Genomic DNA, 22,602 nt, shown 5'->3' with positions numbered 1-22,602 from the left:
GCTGCCGGCAGACACGGGACTTCCCCCAGCCGGAGCTGCCCAGGACCTGTCCACGCTCAAAAGTCGCACTGAGCTGCGGTCCCCGAATCTGTCAGTGCCATTATCTTGTTGCCTTTAAGACTCCTGGAATGCTACATTCAAACTGAACCAAATTGCTGCCTCAAAAATTAGTCAGATGCAAAGACATAGGGGATATACCCTCAAAAATACAGCAGCATGGCTAATGGGGGAAAATTGCCACAAACCACCTTTCCCAAAGGGCTTTTAAAAACAATTAAGTGATTTTTATGGTATTGATGCCTTCCTTCTTCCCCTGTGATCAGTATGACCAATTACAGATGCTTTTTTTCTGGAACAAGCAATAAGGCAGGATACACCTAAACTCAGCCCCTGTTCTTCACTGACTTCCATGGTGGTTACCATGGGAGGAGGGGATTTCAGCTCCTACAAGGCTGCTGTTCAATATTGTACCAGTTTCATGTTACATGCTCCCTAATAATGATGTTTGGAGGGCTTTAATATACGCACAAGGTATACTAATAGAGTAATTATTTGTATTCCAATAGAATTGCAAGTATTTAGACACTTAATATCTATTATGTACCTAGGAGACATTTCTCTTCATAATTGCAGTTCATTAGATGATTTATCACAATGCTTTTAAGCCAAACACACTGGGGTCCCTGGGAAGGATTACAGCCCTGTATGAAGGAGTGTATTGCTTATCCCATTCTTCCGCAAGCAGGCACCTACCCTGGTACTAGTACAGTTAACATACAGACTCTGGAAGGGATAACTGCAGTGTTTTAATTTATGCACCATTTTATCCTTTGCCACATCTCACAGGACAATCACAGAGTGAGAGAAAAGCACTTTTAAATTTCCGAAACAGCACAGGAATTACTTCAACAGATAAACCTGCCTAGAACAAGATTGCCAAGTTCATCTTTCAGAACCACATCCATCTCCACATTGTTGTTGAAGCTTCCCCGGCTTCTTCAGCCTGACCCCAGAGCCAGGGCACTTTAGCCTACATTAGAGCTGCAGCTTCCCTACAGCTGTTCCAACTTCCAGCAAAGAGTCATTTCTCACAGCTTGCTTCCCTCTAACTTAACTGTTCTTACACAGGGCTCTCAACTACTGTCATGAAAGAGCAAAAAATTTGCAGATCACAGGACAAAGCACTGGCAGTGGTGAGATACCAACACACAAAACAAAACAAGTTTTAGAAAAAGTAAGACATCAAGGTAGTCAGGGAACTCCTCAGGGCTGACTAGAGGAGCAGCACAGGACAGGGACAGAGGCACGAGCCAAGGCAGCCACAGCAGGACAAAGCTCTCACATAACATCTTTAAGCAGTTGGAAGGCTATTCAGTACAACTAATGCAGACAGGACTATACAAGTCAAGCCACCTTTGTCTCATTCCAGTAGTTCCCACAGTTCCTTTGAATCACCCAGAACAACACAGCAAATATACAAAATCTCCATACCCTAGAAAAGTCACAGGAGTCACAACAAGCAGTAGGAGGAAAGTCCACAATAGCTTTGCAGGCTACAAGAGTCTATTTTGATTTGTTGCCTTTTTTTTTTTTTTTAAGAAAGACTAAGCAGGACTGGAGTGGTTGGTACTTGGCAGTTACTCACGCTTATTTTCAGTTACTCTTGGGGCACTGGATTTGTATTTGGCAGCTTCAGTTATGCCAAAGCCCGAGCAGTGCTCCACTGGTCTCAGGCAGAGAAGAGCACAGCACGCTCCCTTTTGCAAGCTGAGCACCTACCAACCACAAGGAGATTTCCACTACCACCACTACAGTTCAGTTCTCCTTTCCTCTTACCTTGTTATTTTCCAAAGGCAGCATTGCAGTCTGCAAACATACATCTCATCTTCAGGCAGTACCCAAACAGCACCATTAAGTGTTGGTGTTCTTCATCTTCCTAACAAAGACCAGAAGGACTCTACTTGAGTATTAAGCTGTACCTTAGTGGCCACACACAGCTCCACTAGCCTCTGGAAGCTACCCTCTGCCCGGCTTCTTGTAGGCTGCGCCCACCCACAGGTGAGGAGGCAGTGCTGGGGAATCAGGAAAGGCAGATCAGCTGTGGCAGAGCAGAGGGGGTTTCTGTTACGAGGGGCAGCTGGAGGATGCTGGGTCCTGAGGCGGAGGAGGTTGGGCAACCATAATGCTTTTAATGGGTCTGAGAAAAGGGAGAGGGGGCCTTGCAGAGAGACCACTGAAAGTAAAAGGTTAGAGGAGCAAAGTTGTGGAAAATGCACACATATTTGTTTAGATACTCTCATTTCCTTTCTAAAGAAGAACCTTGGGGAGATTCCCTGTTTTCTGCTGTTGTAGGAATATCATCCCTTCCCTATACCTCAGCCCTGTGAGCAGGTAGAGTGGCCCTGAGGACCTGGCTCTGTGCGTAGGGAGCTGTGTCCAGTCTTAAAAGAAATGGGTCAATTGAGTATTGTGTGCTACGGGTGCTGCAGCAGGCTCTGCACCCAGCCAGGTCAGGCATGCACCATGAGGCTCTTGCTGGCAGGATCAGCTCCTGCCACGTGGACACTGTCAAGTCAGCAGCCTCTGACTGTATTTTGTGATTTTGTCAGGTCTCAGCAGCTGGCTGGGCTTGCTTAATGTGAAAGAGAAAAGATCTGGAAGGGAGGGAAAGACTGACTTGAACACGACAGTACAGAAAAGTCAGCATTGATACATGGTCCACTCCAAGATTTTAATGGCAGTAGTGGTTTGTTTGGGTTTTTTTTGCTCAATTCTGTAAGGTGTTGGGGTTTTTTTAGGGTTTGTGGTTTGTTTCTTTTTAATTGAGGAATTTTGACTGCATGGTTCTGTAACAGCCTATTGCGTGTTTGTTTCTGTGAAGCACACAAGCGTAGCTTGTAACATTCAGCACCGTTTGATGTGCTTTTGTGCATCAGTGCACTGCTCCCGTGAGACTTCATTCCGCAAGTTCCTGCTACATCTTCTCTCTGCACTCTTTTTTTAAGCTCAGAAGGAAACTCAGCTGCATACAAAACTGTCTGTACATGGTGCAGCCAGTCAGTCTGACCTGGCACTCCCCAGAACAAAATAAACTCTCAAGATCAGTGATCAAGACCAGTCCCATTCCTAGTGACTCCTGGGGGAGCCCTTCTATGGCCAGAAGAAAGATAAAGGTGGAGCAGGTGTTGGAAGAATACTTGCACCTCTGAGGAAGAAAAGATATTTTTAATTTTGAAAAAATAACTCTGTATAAAGGGTGGAAGGACAGCAGAGCTGCCTGAGCTCCAAAGTATTGCCCCATGTCCCCAAATCTTTGGGGCAGCTTCTGTCTCCAGTCCCTGGATTTCTGCTAGAGTTCTGCAGGGTCTGAATGAAGTCAAACCCCAACCGGGCTACATGGGGGAAACTCAGGCATGCAGGCCCACGCAGATCAATACAAACTGCACTTGAAAGGCTAAAATGGGATGTGCTCCAATTGTGAAAAGATCCCAGGGACTGCTGCAGAGGGTTGCAGTAGATCACACCTTAGTGATGCTGAAGGAGGCGGAAGGAAGTGCTGAGCCACTCTCTCTGCATCTCCCTGAGGGTTTATCCTTTGGGGTCACAGAAGTGGCTTCTCCCTTTCAGCAGTAAGTTGCAGGTGCTGTGTATGTGACACAGCAGAGATTTGCACATAATTAATTGTAGTACTAGGTCTTGATAGCATGGAGCAGACACTTTAGAAGTAGATGAGTGCTTTACTTAGCTCTGTTCTACAGTGGATGAGAGAAAACTGGTGCTGTCAGCAGGTATCTCCAGCCGGCTCTGTTCTCTGGATGTCATCTTCTTACCTTGTTAGAAGGCAAGGGGGAAAAGGTAACAACCTCTCTGCTGGGGCTGGTATTGCTGGGAGAAGAGCCCGGTCCAAGGCTCAGCTGTACTTCTTTAGGTCACTTCAGACCTCAGTCAGTCTACCCTTCGGTAACCTGACAGTTTCTGGAAAGCACTGCAAATGTGTAAGTGAAAACGTTGCATCAGAGCTGTGAGCGATTGCTTTGCCTCTTCTTCCCCCACCCATCGGCTTTGCTTGTATTAGCACTCGGGAAGGGGGAGGATGACTGGATTTCTGCACACACACATGCACACAACTAGCCCGGAGCAGAGCCTAATCTCTGCAGTTGGTGTTTCTGTACTATAGGTGTTTTGAGCAGGCGTCAGGGGTGAGAGCACCTGACTAGTTTGCAGGTGGGAGGCAAACTGAGGGCCTTCAGATCAGCAGGGGTTCCTGCTCACCTACAGCGAGCAATTTTGTTTTGCTGCTTTGATGAAAAGAAAGCGTGTAAAGGGCTGAGGTTGTTAGGGGGAAAGGGCCTGATGTGCCATTGCCAATGATTTCAGGAATAGCAGCATGGAAGCTCCCTCTGCTAACTGAACTCCCACCTTCTCAGGCAAGTATTCAGCACTGTGACAAGGAGCAGAAACACTGGCCCCACCAGGGGAGACTGCAGAATGAAGGGGAATTAGACTTTTCCCCATATTTTGCTGTCTATACTACTCACCTGCCTGCAAACAGCGCTTGTGCAGAAGGGCAAGGTGAACTGTGGGGACTGCTTCACACTGAAAAGAATCTTATTTCAGCTGTGCAGAAGAAAACAGAGAAAATACCTGCAATCATGTTCAGCAAAGTATGGGATCACATACCTGATCTGGCAGGGTTAATAGCACTGTGTATGGGGAGCTCCATCCTTGATCCAGAAAGATATTTAAACACATGCTTATCCTTAATAATAGGAGTAAAGCTCTTATCATCAAGGCTTACAGTTATCTTTACATTCTTAAGTATCTTACTGCTTGGGGAAATTAATACTGAAGCTCCTGATTTTTATGCTGTTTAAGAAGTAAGCTTGCTTGGTGCAGGCATTGGGATGGATCCAGACAGACTCGCTGTATGCTGCATAGCCTGGCGTGGGGAAGGGAGGGCTTGGAGGGGGTCAGGGCTGTGAGGAAGAGAGTGAGGGGGCTGGAAACAGTGGCTCAGGATAGAATATCTGTTCTGTAAAGTACACTGCAGAACTGAGATGGGGGGGAAGACCAAAGCTGTCGCGTAAAGGTAGGAGGAATTTCCTCCACTCAAAGTGCACCCAAACTTAGGTTAAAGGAAAAGGAGAAAGAATGGCAAGTGGGATAATGACGAAAATCAACAGCCTAAGACCTATCCACAAACTCCCATTCACACAGTTCTGATAAGAGCTAAGCAGCTGCTGATCCTATCACACCACTGTGAGTGCTCCTTCCTCGAGGACCTGTCTGTGAGCAGAACAAGCCTGCAAAACTCACCCTAAGACACTAGCTTGAAGCTTGAGGCTTCTTCCTCCTGGCCTTTCAGCCCAGTCTTTTACTGCTGCTTCTTTCCAGTGAGTTATGAGCAGCTCCAAGTACTGCCTTTGCTACAGGTGACAGCTGAGACAGGAAGCAGCCAAATGTCTTCTGCTTTCCTCCTCTGTATGCCTGTGTGCTTGTCTCTACCCTTCTGCTATATCTTTTCTCTACCCCTCTAGCTGTTTCTCTCCACCAGCTTTTCCTTTCCCCCATTTCTGTGCTCTTTGGCTGGATGGGAGAATAGGCACAATCTGCTCCTGTGTCCAAGGCTTGGAAGGGCCTCCAGCACCACGCAAGTGTCTGGCATAGCTCATAAGAAAAGCAGTTTAATGGCTCTGTTATCCAGGAGGCCTCCTGGCTTTGTCCATCCTGCAGAGCTATCACTGCTGCATCCATGACTCATGACATTTACAATCCGCTGTTGACCGGAGATGTCACAGCACCCTGACCTGTGCAGGTCTTTGCTGTAAGCAGATGCAGCCTCTCCTCTGGGAGAGTACCACTGGCTGCCCAGCTCTGCCTGGGCAAAAAAGAAAAAAAAACTATTTCACCTGAAGTGGTGGCTGCCCGGTTGTACCATGAACCTGCCTGAGCACCTATGAGGACTGGCACTGGAAATGGGGTGCTATTTCATACCCCACCACCTTCTGCCTGAGCCCCACAGGCACCAGTCTTGCTACCCCAACAGATGTCTAGAGTAGTGTGTACTTTGAAAAGAAAATCTTAATAACAGAAACGCCCAAAATATATACAGAACTTCACCTCTGAAGGGGAAATGTGACAAACATTCACTACGCTGCTTGATTCTCACTGGTGTGCTGGGTATGAGATGGAAGAGGGCAGCGGCAGAATAAATGCAGGCTAGCTTAGGCAGTATAGCTCAGAGTTACGTTCAGCTATACAGGACGAGCCTTTTCCTCTATTTCTTAAATGAGAAATTGGATTATAATGCACTGAAAATGCCCCTGATAATTAATCATGTGAAGCAAACCATGACATAAAGATGAGGTACTAAAGCACCAACTATGATGGCACTTGTGGTGGGTGTACTACAAGGCAAAGGAATACTATAAATACTGAAGGTAAATCTGGCTGCAAATGGCAGCCCCAGCATTGCAAACAGGACAGTTGGTATTCCTACCCTCTGCCTCCCTCCTTCCTCCGTGAAATCAAAGAGCTTTCTAGGTTAGATTTTCACTAGGTCAGTAAAATTAAAAAAATTTTGCAGACAGCTTTCTCTGTAAAGCCAGAAAGCATTTGTGGAGAGCATGAAATGGGAGAAGAGCTTGAGGCAGCACATGGGCTGGCAGTCGTATGGCTCACAGCACCCAACAAGTTCAGCTGCAGCAGCAGCATGTAGTGTTTGGAAGGAACAGAAGGACCAGTCCTGAGTCCATCATTCCCAAATCATGCCCTGAAGTCTGTGCGGCCACATGGTGAACCGTGGTGAGAGCTGGTTGCAGCACTGCCCCTCCCTGACCCCTTGCCTGGGCTGTTTGACAGCCCTGGTACAGGTGGTCCTGCTCACCTGGGGAGAGAGATGGCACACAACCACCAGCTTGCTGAAACAGCTCTCTTCAAAGCTGGGCTTCATAGTAGCCCTCTGGTAATTACAGTCTAACTTTTTTTTTTCCTGTTTCCAGCATGCACATTAGCTGTACTCCCACGTGCTCCATTTCCCATCTCTGCTGGGGGGCTAAAGTGTCCCAGCAGGCCACTAGCCTCCCACTCTCCACACTGCGTTGAACCAAACCCTTCCTTCCAGACAACTCATCCTGACACATTACAAAAGAAACGCCTTTCCCTGGGCTCTATTAACCAATTACAAGAAAGAGGAAGTGATCGACAAACCAGTGATTTATGTGATCAAAGCAGCTCCACAGAGTAGCAGGGCAACCACCCGCAAAAAGCTGCTTCTTATTGCTTCCTAGAGTGAGTTGGAGGTAAAGAAAGAGCATCACACAGAAAGCAGCCCTTCCCTTTTGATCTCTACTATTCTAAAGCCTGCCTACAACTCAGGAGGTCTTTTTCTTTCACAGCCCCAGTGCTTTAGTGTTTCTAAGTACCACTGGGTCATTTCTATTTATGGAGATCAAAAAATCTCACCTCTAGGTTGTAACAATGGAGAACAAAATAGAACCTAAAGAGAGCCTGGACACTGAGTTATGGGCCTGGAGGCTATTCCCCCTCTACTGCAGGTCCTTGCAGCCCCAAAGTCACCTGGCAACTGCTGCTGTCTAGGGATGAGGACAGGAGGAGGACAGATAAAGCAGGAAGGACGAAGATGTCTATCTTCAGCAGCAACAGTCAATGTCTCTTGTGTTCATCCCCAGCAGTGGCTGGATGTCACACCATGCAGGGCTCTCTCCTTCTCCATGCCATTTCTGCAATTTCCTCTTCCACTGTGCTGTTCTCTTGCCAATAACTCCTGCTTGGGTGAGACACCACCTGCAGGGATGGACATGGGGAAGGGCGGGAGCGGTAATACACTGGCTGAGCTGGACCTGATGCTTTGGCTCCCTCAAGCACAGGGAGCAAATGTCGCACCAGGGAGTACAAGGCGGGAAGCACTCACTAAATCTTGACACTTGATATCTTAAACTAAGATCTGAGCTGTAACTGTAACTGCCTTCACATTTCTGTTTCTGTGGATGAAGGCAGAGCATTTCTTCATTACAAGTATGTGCAGATAGTTTTGGCTATCCAGGCTGAGAGGAGAACAATTTGGCTTCCAGGCAAAACGAGGGTCATGAGATACAAAAGGGCTGTGTTTGTGGGCTGCCCAAATCAGCAAATGATCTGCTACAAAGCAGTGACACAGAGCTGGCTGCAGAGACGGGTGGCACAGTCATTCATTGAAAGCTGGGGACCCAGTCCATTGCAGCGTAATGCCGCGGGAGACCAGCCGGCACGAGGATGAATGGTTAGTAATCAATGCCACCAGCATTCTTGAGGCAATCCAGCTTTATGTGGGGTGGCAGGTTCCAGTTCCTGGAAACTGCTGGGATGTAATTGATGGCTTTGTACCATTTTGCTGGTATTTTGCCCAGTAGCTCTGTGTCCGCCCGCTGGCTGTGCAGCAGAGCAGAGCTCAGATTTAACTCAGCATGCACACACGTCTGGGGTTCCCTGCTGAAAAGTTGCCTTCTTGGGGCATTGCTTGGTCAAAATCAGCTTTCTGTAAAGGTGCTTCCTTATCCTGAGGTGCTAAAGCAGCAGCAACCGCACCACCAGCACGGGGAGAGCTGTGCAGGCACTTAACCTGCCGCCTCAGCAAGCCTGAACAGCAAGATGCAGAGAAGGTGGAAAGTGGTGGCTCAGAACAGTGAGAGCAAACCATCAGAGAGAAGATTTGCAGTGCACATAGACAGACCTGAGGGGGGGGCCTGGTTTGCTTTTCGATGGTCAGGAAGCTCTTCTGTAGAGCAATATCCATTACAACTGAGTAGATTTAAGAACTCACTCCACCTTCCCTCAAGCTGACAAGCTGCTGTCAGCCCCAGCTGCAGGCTTCTTCCTGTCAAATTGTGCCTACACCCGCACTCATCTGTCCTGACAGGAGGCCAGTGCCAGCAGCTAACTCAGTCAAGAACCAGTAACTTAATTTTTTAGAATTAATTTTGTTAGCATGCTGGTTTTTCACTGGCTTCGATACAGTCTAAGGTTGTACCCTGCATCTACAAATCAACCAAGAAAAGAGGCAGCATGTTAAGGCTGAGTCTATTTTTAGTAATCAAGCATAAACCAGGCCGTGGATGTTTTGGTAATATACTAAAAGGATCAAGAACCAAACTATGCATTCCAAAATAAAACTCCGCACTTACAAATTTCAAGATTTTTAAAAGAAGAATTTGCAGCTACTATCAATATAGCAGATAACATGCTTACAAAATATGAAAATTAGAAAGTCTGTGCCCAAAGCTAAGCTTGGCACTTTAAAACACAGCCTATTTCCCTAGCCTGGACATGGCTCAGGAGTCAGCCTTGCCCTTTGATCCTGTCAGCTAGTAAAATTCAGTTATTATTTAAATTGTATGAATGTAAAATTGTCACAGCTTCAATAGCTGCATCTCCTTGTGCTGCAGGAGCTGCCTGAATTGGTTGCCAGAGATACGTACGCAAAAAGAGCAGACTTCTGTCTTCTGAGAGCAAACAAGCCGGCTCAGCTGGCTGCTACTGCAGTGTCCAGAAAGTCCTAATGGAGAGGGCATTAGTGAAGCCTGTTTGTGATGAGAGGTACAGAGAACCAGAGGGAAGGCTGCAAAGGGAGCTGGCAGCTGAGTTAAGCCAGACCCTGCAGTGCTGTTCTTAAGTGCTCTCAAAACATGTGTTGCCCCTTTCCCAGTGAGGTCTCTGCACCCACTTTTGAGTTGTCACTGCTCCAAAAGAAAGTCAGCCAAGTGGCTTCCTCTCAGACATTATCATGCAAAGTCAAAGCGCTTGCCGCCATCTGAAGGAAAATATCAGTGGAAGCACCTGCCAGCTGAGATGGTGTCTCCCTTTGGATGTACTTCAGACTGAATTGCCACAGAGGCGCAGCACAGCACAAGTTAGCAAATGTGCCTGCTGTCTAGAGAGCTAAAGCCAAGTAAGGGAACATCAAACAGCTGCAGCCTCCCTCCACATGTGTGAGGGCTAGGTACTCACAGCCCCAGACCAAGGTATTTTACATTGTAAGTGGCCCATGAGTCAGACAGTGGTTTACATTGCAATGGTCAATGAGTTTTCAAGAAAAAAGTCACCCTGACTTTTTCTTATCCAGGAGGAAAGCACTAAGCACCTCTGGGAGAAAGTACATTTTGCCAGGAATAAAAGAAGAGTTAAGTCAGGGCAGCCAGTTAGCCCAGTCTATGCCCTGTCGCATCTTTCAGACTGGGCTTTCTGAGAGGCAGGCCTCTAGACTCAGTTCTTTTATTCTCAGTGTGCCTTAGACAAGTTCATCTTATGAGCTGATTGTAACCAGCCTTGCCTTCTGGCTTTGCAACCACTCTGAGCAGAAGCACCCTGCGAGTACATTGTGTTTTATGGGTTCTTCTGTCTTGACAATCTCATTCCAGGCAAGAGTATCGCCCGTGGACTGGAGCAAAACCATCCAAGCCTATAAAGACAAAGCAAGGCTTCATTATCCCAGAAGACCACTTTGTTCAAGAGACAAGCTACAAGGCAGATTTTAAGGTAATTAAAGGAAGGTCAAAATTTGTGATTCCCTCAGTTGGATTCCTTATGTACAAGGTGTGTATCATTCTGTCTCTCTGTGTAAGGTGCATTTAACACCCTCTGCATGCACTCAGAGCAATCAGCCTGCACTAGCATTAGGGCTGTAGCACAAGATTCAGCCTCTGGTGCTGACACCAACCACGGACACAGGTGTTTGCATGGGAACGTTTGCAGATCACTGCCTAAGGAACAGCACCCACCTAGACAGGACAAAACTCCCCTGTGCTGGTAAGGGCAGAATCTGCCCCTGCTACCAGCACATGATATAGCTGTGGTGAGCAGCCGAGCCGCACAGCTCTTGGGTCTCTGAGACTCTCTGAGACTTCCTTGGGATTTTTCTGTGAGTTTCTGCAACCCTCTATACAAGCGTAACTTTGTTTTCTTGCTGGCAAAATACATCTAAACATTACTGAAAATCCCACGAAGAAATGTTCTCTGTACTCAGCATTTTCCCTGGCGAGGCCCCACACACTCCCTGTCCCCACGAAGAAGGAAAGTGCACACTGAGAAGGCTCTAGCTTAGCTTTTTGCATTAGACCACCAAAGAGAACAGCACTTCACAACCAACTGCAAAAGCTGTTCACAGGCTGCACCAACTGACTTGGAAAGCAGAAACAGGGCTGGGGCTGAAAACCCCAGCCCCAGCGTGCCGTGCCATCAGAAGCAACAGCAGCTACTCCAGGGCCATATGTAAAAAGTAAATCTTTGCCTTGGAGAAGACGAGAAAGAAGTGTTTAATCAGCAGACAGTCAAGTGCCTCCTCCACAGAGGATTGCTGGCACACTGCTGCAACAAGGCACACGATGGGTATATCCAGCTCCACTGAAAGTGGGACAGCAACCTCAGGCAAAACAGAATTTGCAAACCTCACCAAAACTTCCTCCTTGCTCTGAATAGTCTGAGCTGCGTACTGAGGTGCAGCAATGAGGATAAAGGGTATTTAACACAAATCTTGTATTTTGACCCATGTATTTAATCTTGTATTTTGACCTCGAAGGGGCAAAATACAGTGCCTTCCTGTTTGGCACATGGGATGCAAAGGAGAGGGTCATAGACGAACCACTCAGAGTCCCTATCCCTGTTCTCGAGGAAGGGAAAGAAAAGACTGGAATCCCAGACACAAACACATGCTGCCAAGGATACTGTACTCTGGACCATGTAAGCAAAGGTCCCATTTCCCGGAGCCCCAAGATACCACCACAACCTCTCCCACAGACAGCATGGGAAAGGTGTAGTCTGCAATGAAGATGGTGCCAAGGAGCCATCAGTTCAAGCAGAAGTCAGACTCTCCCTGCTTTACACTTGGCCATTTGGACTTTCCCTCTTGCCTGAAGCCGGTGGCTTTGCTGGACACATGGGAGTCAGGTTTATGTTGTGTCCTGACAGCCTATGTGTAGGACTCAGACTGCTGGTTCTCCCCAGTTACCGAGCTGTGCACAGGCAGTTTGTGACACTCCTCTTGTTCCTTAGCGTGTCAGATGCGTCCCCAGAGGAATGGAAAAATCAGAACAACGCAACAACAGATCAATAGCTTTCCTTATACTCTCTGCCTGTGGTCTTGCTCTTCTTTCTGTGCTGATGGTGCCATCAGAATACTCAGCACCCAGCAAAGCTTTCCACCCTTTCATGTTTTATGGCCAGAGTCACTCAGAGTCCTGGGCTGGATGCACAACTAAGGCCAGTCCTGTTACAAATCCTTTGGGTTTTAAGCATTAGGAAAGACACAAGCATCCAGGTGTCCTTCATGCTCCAGTGCAACCACAACAGCTACATATCCTGTGAAATTCTGACTCCACAGACATCAGAGAGAGCAACCTCTGTTATCTCTACGTTTCCTACATTCCTGAGGAGCTTACAACCTTATCAAATTCCTTGCAGTTTCACAGCCTGGCATGGCCAGTAACCAATTTTTCTCCTTTCAGTACTCCAGGTCTGTGCCTCTGTTCACAGCACATGTAGCTTGTGGCCCCAAAAAGCATTACAGTGGAGCATTCTGATGGGGCCTGGATGGCATTCACCAGAAGGTTAAGGACCAGACACACACCACTGTAATTCCTCTCCCTTAAATCCAGCGCCAGTCCAGCGGTGACTTAGTTGTGATGTTTGTAGAGCATGAGCCAGCGGCGCTTTGTGAAGAGGGCGGCTCTTTATCTTGCAGATGCTGGCTCCTGCCAAGGCCTGCTCAGCCAGTTACCCCACCACCCCACACACCTCAAGGTCCAAGGGCTGGGTTACAACAAAGCCCCTCCTCAGTGGCGCAGCATCACATCTGCCCTTGAGTCACCCTATACGCTGAGGCCAGTCTCATCGACGCCCAGCCAAGAGCTGACGCTTGTTGGGTAGTGGCACATTACAGGGGAGAGCAGGTAGAACACTCCAGACCCCTCAAACTCTCCAGACAGGTGCACCCTGTGTCACACTAATGTTTCTCTCACCCCACTAGATCCCAGAGGTGAAGACCAGGTTCTCCCCCAACCCTTCTGCTGTTTTCCAGGCGCCGTCACGGATCCTCAACGTGTGAACCTGGACCCTCCTCACACCCAGGCTGCTCAAATGTGGTGTTTCTACTAAGATGTATCACTATGCAATTTTCATGAGCCACGGTGTTAAGATCAAAGAACCGGCATTATCAAAAGCAGCTCCAGTGATTAAGGATATGCACACACGCTTTCTGTTAACACAACAAACTGCAAAGCGCTGGGTTCAGAACTGGCAAACCACGCTGCGAGGAGTGACCTAGTTTTTCACGGGAGCAGGTTTATTACCATGCCAGCTGGCGTCACATTAGGATATTGACTTCGGGCAGCAAAGGCAGTACTGCTGGCAACATCCATACGCTTAACCACACAGGGTGGGAGGGAAAACAATCACAAGCAGGATGGATAATTAAAACCAAAAAGAGTTTCATTTAGCAGTACCCTCTAAGTAGGCCAGTGAAAGACAGGGAGTGTGTGGCTGACTTCCGAGCTTCTTGAGGGCCTTTGGAAATAGGACCTCAAATGACATCACCAGAATCATAGCATCAAAGGGGCTGGTCTGAACTTCCAGGGTTGTTTGAGAAGCTGGAGGAAGCCAGCATCACTGAACTCTAAAATAAATCCAGCACATGTGGTGTCTTGGGGCTTTAAGGCTAGAAAGCTGGATATTTCCAAAATTGGTGGGCTGATGCAGGAGCAAGAGGGGACTGAACTTTGGGTGACAGCGCTGACAGCAACACACCAGCCTGGTTCAGAGAGGATTGCATGGACAGAGTCAGCTAGGCACTTAGCAGGCTCCAGAGGGTCTAAGATATTTATGTAATTTGTATAGCTGTTAGGGTGAGTGTAAATATTGTACATGGATTTTACCTAAAGCAATTTGTGATCCTTTAATGAAAAGGACATGCTTATACTTTTAATAAATGTTAACTCTTTGCATATGCAAGGTGGAAAATATTGCCTTGAAATTCCTAAATTATTGCCTGTATATTGGTAATGCTAATGCTAGGAACAACCAGAAGCGAATGTTACTTAGAAACTCTTCTTAAAGAAAAATGTGATGTAGAATGTAAGACATCGTTCATTTTTAAGATAGGCCATTTTAAGTGTCATTGTTCTGAAACTGATTTTTTTAGATTGGTGTGCATTTAACTTTTGCTGAGGTACATGTGTTTTAAGAAACCATTTTTTAGCCTCTGTTCATTGAGACTGTAGTGGGTTTACAGTTTCTATCTCAACGATTTATGCAATATAGTCTCCTGTTTATTTCATGGTTTTACTGACTACTTTGGGGGAAAAAACTGAAAAACTTTTACTTCATGTGTTTGCAACACACAAATGTGTTGGCTAGAATGAAAAGAAACTATCCTCAAACTTGAACAAGGATTGGATATGAATTCATCTGTAATGAAATAGATTTTAACACAGGAAGATTTTTTTTTCTTAGCCTTCCTACTAGCTGAAGTCTAAGGCAAATTTAATGAACTTTGGACACTCTGGAAACACATATGCATTGCTGAGAATTCCCATAAGAACATTTTTTGAACTGTTGGTATGTGGATTATATTTGGAATACATGCAGACAGCATCTTCTCACTGCATTATGTGAGAATTTAACGGTGCCACCTCTTGTTTGCTATACTAGCAGGACTGAATATGACCATGAGAACAGGTAACATCTGCAGGAAGCTGCATTTAGCTGGGACAAGGGATGGCACTTCCCACACTCATCCTTGGACCCAGAGGAACCTAGAGTAATACCAGTGCTTGCCAAAATAGTTTTCCAGGAGATTAATTTTTCAGGAAATTCATTTGAAACATTCAAACTGTACTAAAGGTTTTGCATGTTAGATGTTTCTAAGAATGCAATCTGCTTGTTTAATCTCTTTATAATGTTTTTAACAGTTTTGTTCAAATTATTTAAGTTCATTTCAATCCTGGACTTTATCAACAGCAAAAAAAAAAAAAAAAAAGAAAAAAAAAGAAAAAAGATTGTCTATTCAGTCTCTCCTCTTAATTCACTGTATTTCTTAAAAAAAAAAATCAACCTAGTTATAAAAAACCTGGTAATATAACAAGCCTGTATTTTATCAAATGGACTGGATTTAATTTAATAAATTAAAATGTATTTTGGCAATTGGTTCTTTCTCCCCCCCTTTTTTTTTGTTGTTGCAAAACATAACCCTGGGCTATTCAACCTTGCAGGACATTTTGTCACTCCATTTCTCTTGCGCAGCTGCACGTGCAGGACAGCAGGACGCACAGGACACCAAGCAAGTGGTTCAGGAGACGCCCAATTGCATTCACAGCCATCAGCAGTCAGTTCCTTACTCCTCAAGCTTATCTGCAGGCACAGACCCCCAGCAAGAATGGCTTCCAAGGCACATTTCAAGCTGTGGCCTGGCTCCTGATTTGAAAGTGCAACTGCTTTCCAAAGGAAAGCTGTTGCTCTGCAGAATTCATAATCACTCACGGGATTTTCCCCAGACATTTTCAAAGGGAAAATAAACTATTCAGCAAGCAATCCATCAACATGAAGGAAAAAAGGGGACGACCCAATGATACCAATTTGCTACATTCACTATCAGACACACAGAAGCTAGATCAGCTCTGATGCAGGTGCCATGCTCTCAAGACCCCCTTTCAACAGTGCCCACAATGTGTCCTGTTAACAGAAGGGGACAAGCAACTTGCATTTCACCTCAGTTTCACTCTGCCATCTCACACAGATCATAGGAAAATTATGCTAGCTTTAAATTTTAACAGAGACCACTGCTTTACAGTTGCTCCCAAGAACATTTTAGTGGGTAAAGGTGCCGAAGGTATGACCATTTCCCCAGATAGTGCAATACCAGCTCCTTCTAGCTACGCCTCAGAAGACTTCCAGGAGAAAGCCAAAGGCTCACAAGCTGTTGCCTAGCTCCAGCTACAGGAGGGACAAATGGAAGCAAAACCAAACAGGTACTTACCACTGTAAGGGGCAGGGTGATGCAACAATCTGCTGGTGGCTGCAACATACGCGATTTGGCACAGAAAGTGCCTGCCTCAACCAAATTGAAAGGTATCACACCAAGATCCTCTGAAGAGGGAAATCTACAAAGGCTTTGCAGGCTCCAGGGAGTCACGATGCCAAGACTGCTTCCAACACTGCTCTCACACTGGTATTTGTCTTTCCAGTTGCTCTGGGTTCCTGTCCAAGCCCATCAAGGCTTTCCAACTGTGAATCATACAGCAAACAAGCGTTATTTGACAAACAAAGAAATGGCCTTTAAAAGGAAGGTTTTACACCTGAAGCTAATTTACTAAATTTACTACCTACAGAGTGACACTGATCATGTTCGTTCTATTCCATCTTGCTGACACCTGGCCTTGATGGGATGCTGAGAGCAAGTTTTGTGCCAGCTGCATCCGCCATGCCGGGGAGCTGTGAACAGCTGCACTTCCACCTGCTCAGGTGAAGCTCTGGTGCAGGAAATACTCCACTACCCAGGACAGTTCTCTTTACCTGAACTTGAAAAGTTCACAAGCAACACATTAATGATTTACCTGCTTTCATAAAACACACATTTCTCTTTGCATTGGACTAACTTCTTGGCAGGTGAACAATCAGATGCAAACCTATCACCTCTGCCTTACTCATACCGGTTTTCTCTATCTTGGCCACAGCAGTGACATATGACCCTAAGGACCAACCTGGTTACCCCAAAACAATGTTGGCGGCACGTAGCCCAGAGAGGCTGTTTGCTTCCAGGGCAGAGATGGCACAGAAGGGATGGACAGTCCTCATTCCTGGTAGCGCAGGCTTTGGTGTCACCAAGACTGCACCTGGGGCCCCAGACACACCGCGTGCTGCTGTGCCAGCTCAGTGTACAAATGGCTGCATTTCTAAACTGGGTGGTTGGGCACCTTCTGGGCACGCTGCCCCTGACCACCACATCCTGGAGGTGCTTTCACAAACTCCGCAGCCAGGAGGGCAGCCGTGGGTGCCTGCCTCAGGGGCCCAGCCACTGGGTGGCCGGCCAGCCTTGGCCCATTGTCACCATGGTTTGGCTCTGGCAGCGACAGGCAGTGCAGTGTGCGCTCTGTTAGAGGCACTTCTGTGGGATTCAGTACAAACAAGAACCAGTTTTGCAGTATTCTGAAAGACAACAGTGTGTGATGTCTGCTCACAGACACCTAAGATTCCCCGTGACAGCCTGAGGAAAATGGAGAAATGAGCTTTTCTTACTTTTTTCCATTCCTTTTTGTAGCCAGTGTCCATGCCCAGGCACTGGCAGCGGGGCTGTGGGGCTTTGTGAGGAGAGGCAGGGCTGCCCCTGCCGGACACAGCCGGTTCCAGCCGCCTCAGGGCAGCTGAGGGCGCCGAGCCCCTGAGGCTGCTGAGGGCGTGGGTGTCCTCCCTGTGAGAGCTGTTGAAGAAAGGCAGGAGGAAGGACTGGAAAAGAGAATGTGAAGGGTACCCCCCCTTCCCCTGCAGCTCCTGCGGGGGAGAGGAGGTGGGAGTCAGGAATGAAGGACTGAAGTCAGGTCTCAGGAAAAAAGGGGTGGGGGGAAAGGGGTTTTATTTGTTTTGGTTTTGTTTCTCACCATCCAACTCTCTTCTAACTGGCAACAAGTTCAACTAATTTTCCCCAAGTTGAGTCTGTTTTGCCCATGATGGTAATTGGTGCATGATGTCCCTGTTTTTATCTTTTTTTGGTCTTATTTTCTTCCTGGTGCTGCTGAGGGGGGAGAGAACAAGCAGCTGGGCGGGTGTCCGAGAGCCAGCCAACGCCAACCCACCCCGCTTTTCAGCCTTGCACACAAACCAACCACTCGCTGCTTCAACAGGCTGCTCTGGAGGATGAAAAGCTGGAGGATGAAGAGTTGGAGGAGCTGAGCTTGCTGAGATGCTGGCTTCCCGTCCCCCAAACCTCCAAAACCAGGAGCTTTTAAAAATAACTAGAAAAGGGAAAAATTACAGCTTCTCCTTCAATCAATTCCACAACCACCAATTTTTATCGAGACTAACTAAAACACTCTGAATATACAAAGCACACAAAACTATGTGGATCCGAAGAAACTTCAAGTGACAGGTGACAGTCAAGACAACTCTATCACAGCTAATAAAAGAATTTATTGTAAACATACGTATCTTACACAATTATACAGTATAATACAGATAAGATGAAGGATTTAAACACTCAGCATTACAAATAGGGGCAATATTTGTAAAGAGATCTTTAACTTGTATCAAGACTCTTTAGAAAGCCAGAGAGATATACCGTAACATTTCAACACGCCGTATCATCTGCAGCATTTCACACACCTGAAGAGGTGCATGAAATTCCACAACCTCTAACTCATCTCCAAGCAATTCCCACAGGAACTTCTCACCAACAGATTTTTCTCCCACCGCTTTTCAAAATTCAAAGAACTTGTTGCAAACGTTTCCTACATCTGAAGGACTAAACAAATGTGTTATTTTCTATCTGCTTTTAATATTTTATTTTTCTTCAGCAAACTTTATATATTATTAATATAGCATCTCCTAGGAGAATAACCTGTGGTTGCTCAGAAATGTAGCAATAGATCTCCACTGCAAGAACCCCATCAAGAACAAGGGGCATTTACCTGCCTGCTTCACGGCCAGGTTAAGGACTCGTTCTGAAATTCCAGTCCTCACAGAAAAGCAGGACACAGGAAAAGAAGCCACAATTTGCAAACAGATGCCCAAAGACAAGCTCCTGCATCCTCGACAGCTGCTCTGGGTTTACCAAAATCCCAGAAACTAAGCCCACAAGAGATGTGGGCTGGAAATGCATGTGTCATTGCAGAAGATCATAGCACGACTGAGTTTGCCCAAAAGGCTGTTCCCACACAACCTGCAGGCTGTCATAGCGATAGTGACAGATATCTTGAAAATGCCCTTTTCTAAAAGCTGTGTACAGGGGTGCCTCAAACCAGTATGGACTTCACTACAGCCTACAAAAAAACTGTGGGGCCTGCAGTTCCACAGCTACCTGGATTCCTCCTGACTCTCAGCACTGAACTCAAACATCATCATGACTACTTGACTCCTTCACGCTGACCTCAGGTGAAAAACTAAGCTGTGCACTTCAGTCATGCAGGCAATCCTGCACTCAGCTCACCCTAACAAGCCAGGATTATCTTTTGAATCCACAGCATCTGAAATGCCCTTTCTAGGGGGCATTTAAGTCCTTCTCTGAATGCTCTTTGGATTTCATCCATTGGTCCCATTTCCTAGATTCAAGGGCCAGCTTCTGCCACTCTTACTCAAGCGAACTGTAAGTCCCTGTTAGCTCTGACGAACTGAGAAGGGCTTAGCTGCAGACCCTAGTTTTCTTTAAGGTGGAGAAGACAGGCAGCACCTCATCTAAGGTACACAGTACCTTCTTCAGTTTAAGAACTGCATCAAACCTATGCTACTCTCCTTGGAAGCCTAAAACCACCCTCTAAACTGAACCGTTTTCCACAGTTCCTGCACACTATTGGAGTTACTATCACCTGTCTTCTAGCCGAAAAAAGCACCAAAAGGTAACATTTTTAAGATTTCTGTTCCTACCCTAGGCCAGGAAAGGTAACTGTAGTTTAATGTTTATAAAAGGCTTTGTATTGTCAAAGCACGGCACCAACAAGAGCGAGGCCTCAGCACACCCCTGTGAGGTAGGTATCCTGCTCCCCATGCTCAGAGATGGGGAAACTGAGGCACAGAGTGATTAAATCAAAGGCCATGCAGCAGATCAGAGACCCAGCTGAGATCAGCGCTTTGGAGGTTCTGGCTGTTTGACCCATGTTCCACCCACATGACAGCACTGCCTCACAAAACAAGCACCCTGAAAGCATGACAGTCCAACAGGAGTCCCACCAACTTTACAATGGCTTATTCACACTACTAGCAAGTACCCATGGGTCAGGACAGAGGGGTGGTGGATGTGGGGTGGTCGGATGTTGTCAGCAAAGCCTTCTCCAGCAAGGTCTTGACAGCCAGGCTGCAGACATGTCTCCTACACCAGTGTTCTTGAGACAGATTAAGTGCTGGGGTTAGTAGTAGAGCTTCTTCCTGCAGTCAAGACATGAGAGGAGGTCCCCACAAGCATCAAATCTGAAGTTTTGATCCTATCAGGCCTCTCCGTGTTAAGCCAAAGCGGTGTTGCTCCCACAGCACTTCACAATCCATGCTGATGATTAGCAAATGCCGTCAAAACACCAAGACTTGTACAACACAGCTGGTCACCTGCCCTCCAGCACACTCCAAACCTTCTGGCAGCCTGCGGAGGCACTCGCTGGGCAAGCAAAGGGTTTCAGCCAGTCCAAGCCCACAAACACTGAATACTGTCTTTGCTCCTCTCCTTTCCCATGTGGTCAAGTGGTCAGTCAAATCTTACCAAGCCTGACTTATGGTTTGTTCATCTTGACCGAGCATGTGCCAGTCTACCCTTTCTGAGGTCACTAAGAAAGGTGACATCTGACATCTCCTCTAGAAAGGCAAAGAATTTAGTTAGGTGATACTTAGCTGAATAAGCTAATGATAAGCCTACCCAGCTGCGTTCTCAGTCACATACATCATGCTTAAGCAGGACTGGCAGAATTTGTTGCAGCCATTAGCCTTCTGCTCCCCCAAACCCAACCAACCCACCCATCTACTCAAATGGCCCACCTTTGAAAGCTGCCTTTGACTTTTCTCATATTCAGAGTGCCAAAGCAACTGCTCTACCCGCTGCATGGGGAAATTAACTCATCCATACACTCCATCAAAAAGTACAGTTTCTTAAAAAAAATGTTCAACCTCATCAATTCAGCTGTCTCAGAGGGACCAGGCCTGTGGAGTCTCTCACAGCTAGCAACTTGATGCAAACTGACAATGTTTGTTCAGCCACTGAACATACACTTACCAAGTAAACACTGACATTTAACAACTTGATTTGGAACAGAGCATCATGTTGTTGCTTTAAGGTGCATCTTTAATTGGAGGTAACAATCTAGTAGCCCAATATTATAAGTGTATATAATAGTGTCCTACAGAAATACTGGATTTGTCAACCCAACTTCAGTCATAAATCCACCTTTCCTGTAGCATCTTCTCTGCTCTATTTCATTGCTCCTCGTTTAGTATCTTCATATGTTTGTTTGTGAGGAAGTCAAGAAAGGGAATATTACAGATGGCTTTGTGAATATTCATCACTGTGATCTCTCTTGGAGTCCTGCAGGGAATGCATCAGAGATGCTATTATAGCACATAAAAAGACAAGTGTCCATAAAGCATCAAGCCAATAAATTTACTAACAGGGGGGGAAATCGGTCTAAAAAAGGATAAAAGAGCAGGTATTAGAGCAACAGAGGAAAAGCATTACAATGTCACAACACAAAATAGCCACTCTCATACAACTGTGGGAAACATCTTGGGCACTGGGACAGGAAAATCAAGTGTTGAAGTATTAATTCTTGAACTTCTGTAGCACAGACCATATGTAGATATTTCTCTATATAACATATATACATGTTTAATATCTATTATATAAATATTTATATATTGCAGACAAGCAAATATTTAAACTGAACATTTTTTCTCATAGCACTATTTTTTTTTCTAAATTTCAAGCTGTCCCAAATCATGGTGCTGAACAGAAATCAAGATGTGGGCTAATCGTTACCATAAAAATCACTCAGTATCTGGGCCATAAAGGAATATATCAGTAAAATAAATAAGAGATTATGTAGGTCCTTTTAAGTTCTGTTTGACCATGGGTAAGTTGTCTACGTGGTAACCTTGGATGGACAGGTGCAAGAAGGTTCTTCCAACATGGCTCTGCAGAAACAGGTCATTCGCCTTTGAGCGTGGCAACACTGGAGAACCTTGCCTCAGTTTTTAATGTTGTCCATCCTTTGCTGCTATGAAGCTAAGAGATGACAAACCCACTCCTAAGGCTTGGACCTTCCCAGAATACCGTTCAAAAATTCCCTCACTTGCATGGTCTGAGCTAATCTGACTAAATTCCTCAAGCAGTTCAGCCCCTAGTGCTGGCATATGCGGCTGAAGAGGAAACATGCTGCTGTACCTGTTGTGAGGAGCTGTCTGGTATGCCACAGCCAGTGCTTGCCGTAGGATATCACTCATAAGCTGTTCGGTGGCCTACGACAAAAGACAACACTAGGAGACAGCACTGAGAAGAGGACAGGAACGTGCTATTTGCTCGAGTATCAGTGTAAGAGCAGCTGAAATTCTGGCTCACCTCAATCCTATATTCCCTCAGCAGGGCGGCAGTTCAAGATGCCCAAGTGAGTTTTACTGGCACAGTAATAAGAACTGAGTATATTTATAGAGAGACCTAGAGATGCACAGAGCTCACACTGCAACTGACCAACCTAGTTTCTCTCTGGACCTGAGCAGTATGTGCACAACAGGGTGGATCCAATGTTCCAGAGCCTGTGCTTCAAAGAGCACTTCAGGGCCCTGCCTCTCGCACACCAGAGCTTGTTTTGTATGTGGCAGGTTCCAGATATTCTCCTGGGAGCTGGTATATGCTTGTTAGCTACTCCCTGTCGTCAC

General features: G+C 46.3%; 1 protein-coding gene across 1 annotated transcript in view; it reads right to left on the bottom strand.

The window, feature by feature from the left end:
• Positions 1-20,841: 20,841 nt before the first annotated feature.
• YEATS2 (YEATS domain containing 2) overlaps positions 20,842-22,602 on the bottom strand; it is a 45,542-nt gene continuing 43,781 nt past the window's right edge. Inside the window, 2 exon segments of the mRNA XM_010077247.1 lie at positions 20,842-21,256; positions 22,112-22,185. Coding sequence (XP_010075549.1) covers positions 21,148-21,256; positions 22,112-22,185 — 183 coding nt within the window. The 3' untranslated portion in view covers positions 20,842-21,147.

This window comes from Pterocles gutturalis, unplaced genomic scaffold (genome assembly GCF_000699245.1).
Source record: "Pterocles gutturalis isolate BGI_N339 unplaced genomic scaffold, ASM69924v1 scaffold30748, whole genome shotgun sequence".
NCBI lineage: Eukaryota > Metazoa > Chordata > Aves > Pterocliformes > Pteroclidae > Pterocles > Pterocles gutturalis.
The sequence above is the reverse complement of the archived record's forward strand: the minus strand, read 5'-3'. Positions and strand labels throughout refer to the sequence as shown.